General features: G+C 41.1%; 1 protein-coding gene and 1 long non-coding RNA gene across 3 annotated transcripts in view; one reads left to right on the top strand and one right to left on the bottom strand.

The window, feature by feature from the left end:
- LOC115598550 overlaps positions 1 to 5704 on the top strand; it is a 37156-nt gene extending 31452 nt beyond the window's left edge. The window contains exons 4-5 of the long non-coding RNA XR_003987723.1: positions 3986 to 4242; positions 5612 to 5704. This is a non-coding gene — a long non-coding RNA (uncharacterized LOC115598550). The remainder of the gene's footprint in view (positions 1 to 3985; positions 4243 to 5611) is intronic.
- PLAU (plasminogen activator, urokinase) lies at positions 4311 to 12469 on the bottom strand. Of its 2 annotated transcripts, none has more exons than XM_008504004.2 (11): positions 12417 to 12469; positions 10911 to 11016; positions 9794 to 9848; positions 9505 to 9609; positions 8835 to 9000; positions 8426 to 8511; positions 8136 to 8325; positions 7635 to 7786; positions 6789 to 6929; positions 6089 to 6237; positions 4311 to 5528 (listed from the first exon to the last, which is right to left on the bottom strand). In XM_008504004.2, the coding sequence occupies exons 2-11, from the start codon at positions 10968 to 10970 to the stop codon at positions 5334 to 5336; spliced, it is 1299 nt and encodes a 432-aa protein (XP_008502226.1). In that variant the 5' UTR covers positions 10971 to 11016; positions 12417 to 12469; the 3' UTR covers positions 4311 to 5333. The 2 variants fall into 2 exon arrangements, with proteins under 2 accessions (XP_008502226.1, XP_030309536.1); XM_030453676.1 differs by having other exon boundaries at positions 10911 to 11019; positions 12413 to 12465.
- Between the last annotated feature and the right edge of the window lie 442 nt (positions 12470 to 12911).

Here is a 12911-nt window from a genome sequence, read left to right as displayed (position 1 = left end):
TCCCCATGTTTGTAGTATGGATTTTGCAGGTGGATTTGAAGACTGAGGATTTGGAACATTAGTGAAGATTTTTTTTTTTTAATCTTGGGTACTGATGTGCTGTGGTAATTGCCAAGTATGTGCTGTGATCCTCATGGAACAGCTGCTTTCAACAGCTGTGGTGACCTCTCAATTTCTGTCACTTAGGGATGTTTTGCTTCATCTTAAGCTGAAGTTTTGTCCCACAACACAGGAGAATTTAGGGAAGAACTGGTAAGTGGGGATTGTTAAATACATCTGCTTGAGTTAAATATCTACTGAGTTTAGATCATCTGAGCTGTGGCCAGCAGAGATACCTTGCTTTGCTTCTAATGAATAATTAAACTGCTGGGGATGCTTTTTATTTGTCCATGTCTGAAATTCTCCTGTCACCAAACAGCCATCAGATCCTAAAATGCATAAGCCTGTGAGTGGCCAAGTCTGGTGGTTGCCTGATTATTTTTTTTTCAGTTGATTTCATGATTGCCTCTTGATGATAAGCCTGTGCTGGGGAAGGTTTTATCACACCCTGAGGCCTCCAGCTTGAAACACAGTGAGGTAATTGATGTCCAGGATGCCAAGTCACAGAGTTACGTACAAAACACTTTCCAGTTATTACACAGAGAAATAACATCTCCACTATCCAATGGGGGATAATAATTTAACTTTCTTGCCAGTTGCACGTGTTATTCATTGAAAAAGTCTTGCCCAGTGGGATAGGGAAGCAATTAATTTGATTCTGTCTGTCTGGAATATTATTTTAAGAGTCACTAAAAAGTTTGCTTAATATTTTTTATAGTTGTGGGTCTGCCATTAAGAGCTTTGACTGATTCAGAAATACAGACTATTTTCTCTCATAAGAGCCAGTATTTTAAAGCCACTTTTAAAAAAGGCAGTTAAATTGGGTAATACTATTTCTACACTTCTGTGGTGTCTATTTTCATGTTGCTCTCTGTTGTGGAACACGTTCGTTTATTTTGTAATAAAATGGGGAACCTGCAATTAGATGGGTTCTCAAAATCTCTTCCAGTTTCATTGCCAGATCCCAAAGCAACTGGTTTATCTCAGTTAATTCCAGGGGCAGAGGGTCAATGCCACTTAAAGCCATTTGTTGGCATGCTTCACTCTTCTTAGTAATTTCATAAAATTTTGGTTCACTTTCCCCTTCTTCAAGCAGGCTAACTGCCCTCACCCTACTTCCTATAGACACAGAGGACAGTTTAATCCCTTCTCTGTTGCAATCTTTGTCTCTTTCAAGAAAATGTCCCTTGTAGATTTTCCTTCTCTGGACAAACCAAATGGTTTCAGTCTTCTCTCTTTATGTTGTTCTAGACAATTGATTGCTGCTGCTGTGCTCTCACCAAGAAGGATGATGCTCAAAACCAGACACAACTGAGTCTCTAGTCCCTAAATTTACAGACTGTGGTGTATTTGTCAGTATATTTACTTTTTTTTTTTCCCCCCCCATGGCTGCTGACTGCAATCCAGCTGGTGGTCTGCTGTGCCTACAGGATCTGCTTTAAGACCTCACTCACCTCCAGCTTTGCTTTTGGTCATTCCTGTTTGTCTTTCTTAGCCTGTTGATTTCTGATAACTCTGGTTTGCTAAGCTGGCTCTGAATCCTGTCTGGATGCTGTATCCACTTGCAAGTACACCCTTGCAAACCCCCCCAGCTCCAGTTATCTGTAGTATATTTTACCAGACAGATGCAGCCTGTATCTGGGAGCTGGCTGTAGCTATGGAAGAGGACACAGGAATTGAGGATAATGCTCATGTGGTTCTACCAATGTTTTGATGCTTCACTTGTGGGTCTACATCTCCTTTTACTGTTCATGAAGTAGGTAGCACTTTTTCCCTGTTCTTGTCTTTTCACTTCAAGTTCCACTTCCTTTCCTTGCCAAAAAGACTCCACAACCCAAATTCTGCTCAGACTGGGTTTGTACTTCCCTTGCTTGTTTGTATAATTGCAAGGGAAGAGATGAATCTGGAAAGGGTCTGCCAAATCTAAACCCAGATTTGCTCTCAAATGAACATGCATCATTCTGAGTATTTCACTTTTTTTTTTTAAACATTGGCTTGAGGTGTAGGAGCTTGATGAATGTAGAAAGGTTTGATTCTATTCTCATTTTCTCCCAGGCAAGGGCTCTGGTTAATTGTGAGAAGAGAGGCCAAGGCTCAGTGACCAAACACTCGTGCTGCTTTCTGTTATTATAATTATATTCTATTTCAACATGTACAAACAATCCTCCCCCACATCTAATTCCACAGGGAAATGCTGTAACACATGTAACAGGTGACTGGATATCATGTTTCACCATAATCTAGTTTATTTAAGGGATTTTAAGTGCTTTGAGTCACATCTCAGTTTCACTTCCATGAAGAAAGCTTCAGCTGTACAAGTTAGTGGTCTGTCCATTCAGGATGCATCACTTCCTTGGAAGTGCTGGCAGTTCCCAGCTCTCCCTCCCCCTGACAAATCACACTCAGGTGGAGCAGTGAGGGAGAGGAAACACTGTCCCACCCATTTTATAGAGGGGAAATCAAAGTATAAACACATGACTTAAAAGACCTGGAAGGAGATCAGATTTTGCATGCTCCAGTCTTAAGAATAAAACTTCATTCTTGTTCCTATCACTCCATCACCAATGTGCAAGGTTTGTTTACCCAGAGTCTGATAAGCCACAAGATGCAGTGTGCATCTCACAGGCACCAGTGTGCTTTTTGGAAAGAGGGAATTCAGTTTATGCCTTTTCCCTTGATATTTGGAAGGTTTGCTGTGGACTGATTTGTAGCTGAGCAACTCTGAATTCATGACTGCCTTGCTATGAAGACATAAATGAAACAGTGTGTTGACTTTATCTCTTGAATTGTTAAAAAAAGAAGAGATCAGGAATGATCTCTTGGATCAAGTTTTTATCTCTTTGGAGTTTCTTTATGTATAATGTGAGAAAAAAACAAACCAGCAACCCAAAATGCTATTGAGTGCTTTTTAAAAAGAGCCACAGTGCTGCTGGTGGGTCACAACAAATTTCTTGCTCAAGACTTTTCCCAAAGGTTTTTGAAATCTCGAGTCTTTCATCATTAAGCAGCCAGGGATTGGGAACAAATGGTTTGCATGAGAGCTCCATAAGGAGTGGTTGCACATAAACATTAGAAATTCTTTTCTACATTCTAAAATGAACTATAGAAAAGTAAATGCTACTATGGTCTGATCTGCAAAAATCAGTTTATTTGCCCTAGCTGTTGTTCTGCATTTGTGAGAGGAGATGAAGTTATGAAGCATCTGGGGCTTAACTTTAAAATATGGCACAATGACAAACCAAATTACTGCTCTGACTTCTTTTTGGCCAGTAACTTATTGGAGTCATGCTGGCTCATTTTGTTACTTGGTTAGGGTGGACAGGACTGCTGATTTCACACATTAGCCTGCTAATTAGGCTGCTAATTTCTTTCATGGTGGCCATTTGGGTATAGAAAGTAATTTTTCACTGTTACATGCTTGGCAAGGGTTTGTTATGATATGTGCAAGCCTTTTATTGTCCCAATTAAAACATCACACCAAATATAACCTGTGATAGCAACTCTGCTCTGGAAAATTGCTATAAACAGTTTATAGTGTTATCTTCAGTCTGCCTCCATTGTAGAGATTCCTTAAAAGAAAATCAAAGCAGGCAGCACGTGCTCTTTAGGATGCTGAAGTGATGCTAGGATCTCACTATTCCCTTAACCACCCAAAGAGAAGACCTGGAATATTTTCTGCCCTTGCTGTCTGCTCAGATGGAACATATCTTAGCACTTAATTGTGATATTTTGTCCAGAATTAGAAATAGTTTTCTTCCAGAATGTCTTTGTTCTTAGCACTCCCTACACTGAATTGTGCTCTACCTAATTTTTTCTTGAAGAAAACAAATGTAAATGAATCTTGCTGTTCAGATTTAATTTCAGATTTTTTTTTAATCTGTTTCAGATTTAATTTCAACTACCTAAGGTTTTTCTTAGCAGTACCTGAGTCAACTTGGAATGCTTCTCTTAGAAAATCAGTGTCCACAAAGAAGTCCTAAGGAAAGCTGGAAGTATCACTCTACTTGTAGCACCTTTCTACAATATTGCTGTGTTGCCTTCATCCACATCCAGTGGCATTTTAGTTAAGGAGTGAACTTTGGAAACCAATCTCTTCATCTTCCCTTCCAAATGATTTGGATCTTATTGCAGAGCAGATCTGAGGTATGAGAATTCTGTTCCCTTACAGTGAAGCCCCAAATCATGCCCTTTCCAAGAGAGGAGCAGACACATAAGAAGAACAAGTGTTTTTAATGATATTTTACATCCATCATACAAACAATAAGTTAAATGCAGTAAAAATAATTAAATAAGGCTTGAGGTTCCAGCCCTCATACAAATATATCTACAAAATAAAGTTTAGAAATAAAACCAGCATAAGTTTTGAGGGAAAAAAAAAGTCATCTCCATGTAATATCAATTAAATGTATGGAAATGAAGTTCTGATTTGTCATATGCAGCATTCAGTGGGTGCTGACTCCTTAAACCCTCTCCTGGTTGCACAGGTGGATGTAGAGAGGTTGCACAATCAGACTTTGAAGGGAGGACCCACACATCTTCAGATGTGACCTGGAAGTCCAGTCAGTTTTCCAATTTGCCTTCCTGCAGTTCAGTTGTTACTGTGAGTGGAATACAGGGAGTCTGTGACAGCCACAGGCACCATCCTAAAGCTTTAGTTACACCTTGGGGCTGCAGCAAGGAACCCTCTACAGCAAGCACCTCCTCAGTCTAAGCAGACTGAGGTCCTTCACACCTGTAGTGACAATTCATGCTGATACAGTTTCTATCACTAATTCAAAGTCTGATCACCCTCTCAGCACGGGGCTGAAGAGGTTGGGTTGCTGGCACTTGAGTCTTAGTGTTGCTCAGTGTCACAAGGAAATATTTTAGACTCAGGCCATGTGTAAAATGGATATTTGAGTTTAAATACATTGACACTTAGCCAGTACTTCCAGATGAAATGCTGGCTCCTAAATGAAGAGGACAGATAACTTGATATGCAAAGTTTCATGCATGGGAATTTTCATTTAAATGTTAAATATTTTAGCTTCCCATGGAGTGGTTTTCAGGTAAATCAGAGTAGTAAGATAATATATCGACCATCTCCCTGCCTCAGGCCCTCTGATGTGAGGGACAGGCCACATGAGCATTTCAAAGGAAAGCCTCTCAAGACATCCAGGATTGCAGTCTCCTGGCATCAGCATGGGCTTCAGCTTGTCCAGATGTAGTTAAAAAAAAAAAAAAAGAAAAAAAGGTCACTTTGGTTCAGGCAGAAAGTGACTCTTGGCGATGACAGCGTTCATGTTGGAGTCAATCCAGTGGAGGTACTGAGTCACCCTGGTGTAAACACCAGGCTTGTATTGTTTTGCACAGCCATCTCCCCAGCTGACAATCCCATAGAGCATCATCCTGCCATTGTGCTCACACACCATGGGGCCACCGGAATCTCCCTGACAATGGAGAGAGAACACATGAGGATGTTTTCTGCAGGTGGAGCCTTTATAACCAGCAACTTCTCTATTTTTTTCTCTAGAGTAAAACAAGTCTTAACCACCAATCAGCTGAAGTTTTGACTTTTGTGGACACCCTATAGATGAAATGAAGCATCTACCATGACTTGAGCACAGCCTACAAGGTAAGGAGTTCTTTAGCTCCCTCCTAGCAGGGCACAGAGGGAATAAATAGATACCTGGTACACACCATTCCATCCTAAGTTAAAGAAGGTTGTACCAAACACCCAGTTTTCATCACAGAATCAACTGTAAATAAAGCTCTAAGGAAAAACAGTGGCTGACCCCAAAGAAGAGTCTGGACAGGGGGTAACACCCAACTCTAGGTCCCAAATTTTTCCTTATGTTTGGCCACAGTATGGGTCAGCTACACTGGTTTACTAAATTCCTTCTATACAAAGAGACTCCTCTGCTTAGCAGAATTACAAGATACCACCAGCTGATCCAAACAGTGTATATGCATTTAAAAGGGTTTAGAAGCTAAAACAAACCAGTTTTACCTTGCATGCATCAGTCATCCATGTGGGATCTCCAGCACAGACCATGTTGTCAGTCACCCTGATACTGTCATAGTATTCATATTTGCATTTTCTCTGTGATATTAAATTTACAGTGGCTGACATCAGTCTTTGAGCATAGTAAATGTCATCTGCAAACAAAAGAGAATTTAGCTCTTTTCACCATCCAAGACACAACACAAATTTTCAGCAATCAAAAGAAATTAGTGTAACTACTTCAGTTCTGATTTTAGGCTTTCCTTTCCATTTTAGGCAATATTTGTTTACTTTTAATGTTAATGACAGTTTTAAGAGGAAAAACAAGTCTTTCAGATGTAAATTCTAAGGTTGGTTTTTTAGACAGAATTTGATATTTTCTGAGGGAAGTTCTGCACAAATGCAACCCTTTGTTAATTATTCAACACAGTTCATTTTCTTCTTCCTCACTACAGCAGGAGTGAAAAAATGTGCTGTTTTACTCCTGGGCTGACTTTGTAGAGTTCTCAAGTGTGAGAAGCATCAGATAGGAAATGCCATGGAAACTAGAGAAGGTGATAAAGATCATTTATCAAATATGCACATGGACTTCCTTAAATAATAGAAAGGAATCTTGGTTTAAACCTTTGCAGGTCATGGCATAAAAAATCATCCAGCTTCCACACTGTGCAAGCTACAACTTTGGAAAGAGGGATCTTTAACTTACAATAATCTTGTTTTCCATAGCCAGCTATTTCACACCGGGTATTGTCTTGTAAGTGAAGGTTCCTCTCTGGCAAGCAGACTGTTCTGACATATTTGGATTCTACTGCACACTGTCCAGAAGTTGTTCTGATCCTTATCAAAGCTAAGAAACAAGTCAGAGAAGAGACAGTTAGCTTTGTAAAGCAAGTTGGTTTTTTTTTCCCCCCTTATTCTCCAAGAACAGGAGTATCAGGTGCCCTATTTGGGAATAATTGCAATTAACTTTTAGTAATGGTTCTGTGTGGTTCCTCTCATTGCTTTTCTGATAGCACTGGGTCATTATTTATGAACGAGATCAATTTCCCAGCACTAAAATAACAATAAAATTGGCAAATGTTTCAATGTGAACTTTCTTCCTGGAAATGGGGGCAATGGCTCAGGGAAGTTTGTTCCTGCAAGTGTATCTTCAGGTGCTTTAAAAGCTCTACTTAGTTACTGACTGAAGCTGCTACTCCAGTGCTCTCCAGAAGTCTTTTCCCTTTGCAGCAGGAATTTGGAATGGGTGGTAGGTTTGTGTCAAGTGCAAGAGTGGCAAATCTGTTCTGCTCAAGCTGCAGAAACCTATCTCTGATTTTTAATTTAAGGATAGCCTCATGAAAGCTAGAAAGACTTAGAAAAGTCTGGATTAATCCAGGATAACCTTCAGCTCAGGTGGTACCTGCTAAGGCAGCAGAGGCCTCAGAAGCACCACCTCCTGTTTGCCTTCATCTCATCTCTGGTTCTACTTCTTTTGTAAGATATAAGCCACAATTATGTAGCCTTCAGCTATGTTCAGTGTTCAAAAGGCTCCTGTTAAGGTGACACTTACCAATGTCATTCTCATTGCCACCTGTGTCATCTGTAAAGCCAGGGTGAGAGATGATCTCATCAACCATGAACACTTGCTCCTTGTCATCAGTGACATTCAGAATGGACTTTCCAAGAAAGACTTTGTAGGCAGATTTTTGTGGCTTTTTTGACCTGGGTGAGAGTAAAGAGATTCATGAAGACTGCTGGTTTCTAAAAGAGAGTTAACAGATCAGCTTCCCACAGGGAAAACAAGAAAAAATGTATTGCTCATCACTTTTCAGGATGAGTTTTAAGTTTTGGGGACAGCCAAGGTAAAATGAAATGCTGGTTCCAGTTTAGGCTAGAACTGTTTAAATTGCTTAATTCATCAAAATGCTCACATCTTGCTCACTTGTTCTGCTCAAACAAAACCCCATTCTTACTAGGGGGCATTTTGAAGGGTTGTTCACTGGGCATCACACAAAGAGAGCAATTCATGGAAGCTGCAGAGAAGAAGAAGGATGTGGAACCATGAACTTACGGGTTGTGAAAGCAGTGTGCTGCTGTAAGCACCCAGCAAGGGTCAATCAGGCTCCCACCACACAGGAAATGGTCAATGCCCCTGATATTTTGGAAGATGCCAGCAATCCAAGGCTGAGACTCAACCTCTGCCTGGCTTCCACCAACAATCTTGAAGTACTTGCTGATGCTCCTCTGACCACAGGCACCCCCTGTGGAAGAAGAAATTCTCTTCAAGTGTTCTCACATCTAAGCACCCTCTTTGTGCTCTTTAAGGGAAAAATAATCAGTTGTCCTGAAATTGTTACTTACCACACTTCTCCATGTTGCAGGGTTTTTCTTGAAGGATGAATCCCTTTTTGGTGTAACACCAAGGCCTGCTCCTTCCATTTGGGTTCCTGGAAGATAAAGGAAGTGTTCATTTCATAAGACCACTTCAAAATGAAAGTGTATTTCAATTGTGACTGTCCTGAAAAGGCCAAAAGTGGTCACTTGCAAGACATGACAGAAAAAATAATTAGCAGGTGGCTGTCACTATTGCATACTGGGAATTTTGGAGTACAATGAGAACTCTGGACACTTCAGAGAGTCCCATTCCAAATGTGTAGTCAAAATTCATCTTGGTAGCATTATTTATTTTTTTTAACATTTCCCACCACTTGAGGCATTTCTGGGGCTGTGACAACAGAAGCCACCCCAGGAAGAGGGAAGCCTTTCTCACCTGCAGTAGCTGTGTTTGCCCAGTCCCAGCTGCAATGCATTCTTTGAGTAGACATGGTAATGACCCCTCCTGATTACTGAGGGAAGGTCCCAGGGTAGGCATTCATCCTCTGTTGCCATTCCTCTGTAGTCCTCCCCATTCTCAGTATAGCACATGTTTTTAGTGTCTGAAAAAATGTGTTTGGTTAGTAGCATGTTCTTGTTCATCATTGTTCTGAGACAAAAATAATCTGTGTGGATCCTTGTAATGAGAAACAAGTCCATGCACGACACTATAAAACAGGTTATGGAAAATGTGGACTGACATTCTTACTCCATTTGTTTTACATGAATTCTGAGCATCAATATCTAATGTTTTAAAGCATGCATGTTGTTTCTTTAATAGTTTCAGTGCAGTTCTCAATATAATTACTTGTTCTGCTTCTGAACACTCACAAACAAGTTCAATTTTTTTACCCCACTAAAATATTTGTAAGGAGGCAGGGAGAAAAAAAAATAATTCTGATTTTACAGCAATGTTTATCTGTTTCTCCTCACTTAGGTTATTAGTATAAACTGCTTAAGGATATCCAGTTGTGTGGGGTGTTAATACCCTCACTTGGTATTTCATATTCAGGATTTTCTTCTATTTTCAGATCTTTTCTTGGTTAGTGTTAAGGAAGATCCTCTACCTAATTCACAGTAAATCCCAGTGTATCCTTCTGGGCACACACAGCGAGTGATTCCACTGAAGAGGTAATAAGTAATGCAGGTTCCTCCATTCAAACAGTGGCATTCTGCAAATAAAAGACATCACTAATTAGAAGCAAAGCCTTTTAGGAGCACATTTGAATGATGATGTAAGGTGAAACATAGTTACAAATTAAGTTTTAGGTGTTTAATTAAGTTTTCCTCTCGTATGAAGATAATTGCAGGATAACAAGGTCTTTTTAGGTTCAAGTAAAATAGGTAGATACTTACCCTTGTGATCTGGTATGTGTTTATATGTCAGCTTGTAGTGCTTCTTGGAATAAAACTAAGGGAGGAGAAAAAAAGGATTGTAAAGAAACAGTTTCTTTTCTGTGGTTTGATTACCTCTGTTCCCTCCTGCAACACTTCAGTTTTTTGCAGTAATTACCAGCTGAACCTGCTCTGTGGAATCTTGATCTGAATGAGAAGTGGGACTGTGCTACAGCAAAGCAGAATGGGAAAGAAAAAAACCAAACCCACACCTCAGGGGAAACCCCACCGAGTCCCCATTGCAGGTATTTCTGCTCTAAGGACCTGAGCAGCTCTCAATGGTCACTGTCCCTAAAAGAGGGAAAGGATTCTTCCTTTTGGCCAGCAGGCAGTGCAGCAAAGGTGCACCTTTCTCCAGCTGCCTCTGTCATTTTGGGGCCCTTGGTGCTTCATGTTTGTAGTAAAAACCAGGACATTTATACAGCATTTGATTCTTGCCCTGTACCTCAGGTGCTACCTCTGCTTTACAGGCTGGAGATTTCTTTCTCCATAGAATTATATAAGATTAGACTTCTCCTGTACTTTTTCCAGAGCTTGGGGCTCAGATGGAGCTTGACCCGAGCTAAAACAAGTGATAGTCACAGTATAAATTCATAATGTTGGTGAATGGCTCTGCTAATAGATAGTAACTGTCATACAAGTTGATAGCTAAAAATATTCAAATTCATATCTGCTGCTTTTTTTGCATCACACATTCAAACAGGGGAGAGGGAAATGTAATTAAGGTCTGGTATCCACCTCTCTGAAAGAGCAGGGAGCTCTGTGTACTCACTGTCCAGGTCTAAACTGCAGTAATAACAAAACAGAAAAGCTAAAGCTCTTGGTTACTGCCTGATGTCTTCACTATCTGAATGCTAGCAGAAATCTAAGAGCAGAATCAGAATAAAAACCAAAGGCTCCAAAAACATATTTCTTGGAGGTATATGTGCAGCAGATACATATATATATATATGTACATGCAAAGGCAGCAAAAAAGAGAAATTCAAGTCAAAAGCCTACTATTCTCTCCAAAGCAAAAGTATAATGAAAACCAGAAGTGATTCCAAGTTACTCCCCCCCCATTTATTTCAAAACTTACAGAATTGAGTCCCGTGACAAGTGTGCCCAGGGTTACTGTGAGGAAGATGAGTAACTTCATGTTGATAGTTAACTCCTCACTTAGTTCCTCTTCTATCTGTATTACTGTGGCTCTGAAAAAGAAAAGAACAACTCAGTGTGATGCTGTACCTTGCAGAGTCAGCTTTTCTGCCTCTGTTGTCTTCAGTTTCAGAATAACTCACAAAACAAGAAGAGCTAAGCATGGTCTTGCTGTGGAATTATCTGCTTATTATTTCCATATATGAAATGAGGTTTTTTTATACCTTTTGCAATACAATTTATTTTTTTAAGACTTAAATGAAGCTGAGGAAGGCAAACAGGAAAAATCCATACTCACTTTCTGCAGTGTGTACTAACACAGCCAAAAACTGTTAGATGTATTTAGTTGCTGTCCAGCTTATCTGATTATTACTACCTTGCAGCAAAAGCAAAATGTTTCAGGTAGGAAAGGGAAAGCTTTTTTCATCACTTCTAGCTGCTGATTGCATCTTGTTGATCCTAAGCACTTGCATAAGCCTGGCCACCTCACTGAGTGCCTCTGACCACTGCAAACTCTTGCAAGTCTGGTCTTGATGTTACCTCACTTATTTACAGGTTCAGAAAGGCTTGGGGCACGTTTTCTCTCAATTCCTTATGCAGTTGGCTCTTCCAGCCAAGCACAGCAATCTTCCCAAGAGAGACTGCTTAAAAAACTTGTTTGTAAAAGCAATGGCAGGAGAGCACTATCATGTATAGATCTTTTTTTTTTTTTTTTTTTTTTTTCTGAATTGCAGTGCAAGTCATGGGTTTGTTTGTTTTCTTTTTTTAAGTGTCCTCAGTTCTAGGAAGCTGGGTAATCAATTTTTCAAAGATTCCATGGGCATCTTTGTGTCTACATCAGGAAGCAGTGCAGTAGGAGAGGGCATGCAGCCCCCAGCTGGCACTCCCCACTTTATCTTTCCATTGGGCTGCTTTGAGTTAGGTCCTGCAGCCTTGGATACCCTCTGGGCTTTGCAGGGCATCTTGTTCAGAAGAAACCCAGTGCAAGTGCTCTAAAGCCAGGAACAAGGGGATCAGAGATCAGTGGCTTCAATTGCAAAGAAAAAAAAAAAAAACAAAGCACAAAACCCCTGATGTGATGCAAACCAAAATGCTGCTGTCTCCACCCTGTGCTTCCAGGCAGGTTTCACAAGGCAAGGAAGCAAATCGTGCCTCAGGTACTCGGGCAGGCACGAGTTTCCCCTGAAAACATTCTGAATTTTAGGATTATTTTCTGCGGGCCAGCAATCACCACTATCAGTTTCCCAGCCCCGTCCTGAGCCTCAGGAAGAGCGGGGACATCATCCCTGCAGCCCGCAGAACCCATCTTCCCCACCGCCGAACCCCTGCAGCCGGTGCGATTATTTCTTCTAATTATTATTCTTATTTTTAAAGAGCAATCCCTGGATCCTGCTTTGCTTTATGAAGCCGAAGGGTATTTTTGACCCTTCCATGCTGATGGACTTACCAGTGCGGCAGCCGCGGTTGGAGGGCGACGATGCGGGTCGGACCGGGCCGGGTCCTATAAAGGGCGAGTCGGGGCGGAGCCGCCGCTGCTCCCGCCCCGGGGCGGGACCGGAGCCGGGACCGGGTCCTCCCGCCCCTTTCCCGGGACTTGCGGGCTCCTCGGTGCTTCCCTCGCAGCAAAAGCTGCCGGAATGACTCAAAGGGGAAATTTTAAATTCAAGTTTTTAGTTTCGGGGGATGTGTGGGGGGGTGGTGGTGTGGTAGGGTGAGGTGCAGCAAACAACGGGGTTCGAGGGGTGTTAGGGGGCTCCTTGGGTTCCCCACCCCAGGCAGCAGTTTCTTAGAGGCATTTAAACTAAATAAAAAAAATAATAATTAGAAATGTGAGTGACAGCATTAAGAAGAGTGGTTTGTGTGACTTAGATGTGAGCAAGCACGATGCATTGTGTTCGTAGGGTGAGAGGCACAAATGATTTATTCGTGAATAGAGGATTCC

Source organism: Calypte anna, chromosome 6 (genome assembly GCF_003957555.1).
Source record: "Calypte anna isolate BGI_N300 chromosome 6, bCalAnn1_v1.p, whole genome shotgun sequence".
NCBI classification, from domain to species: domain Eukaryota; kingdom Metazoa; phylum Chordata; class Aves; order Apodiformes; family Trochilidae; genus Calypte; species Calypte anna.
Note: the sequence above shows the minus strand (reverse complement) of the source record. Positions and strands in the feature narration are given on the sequence as shown.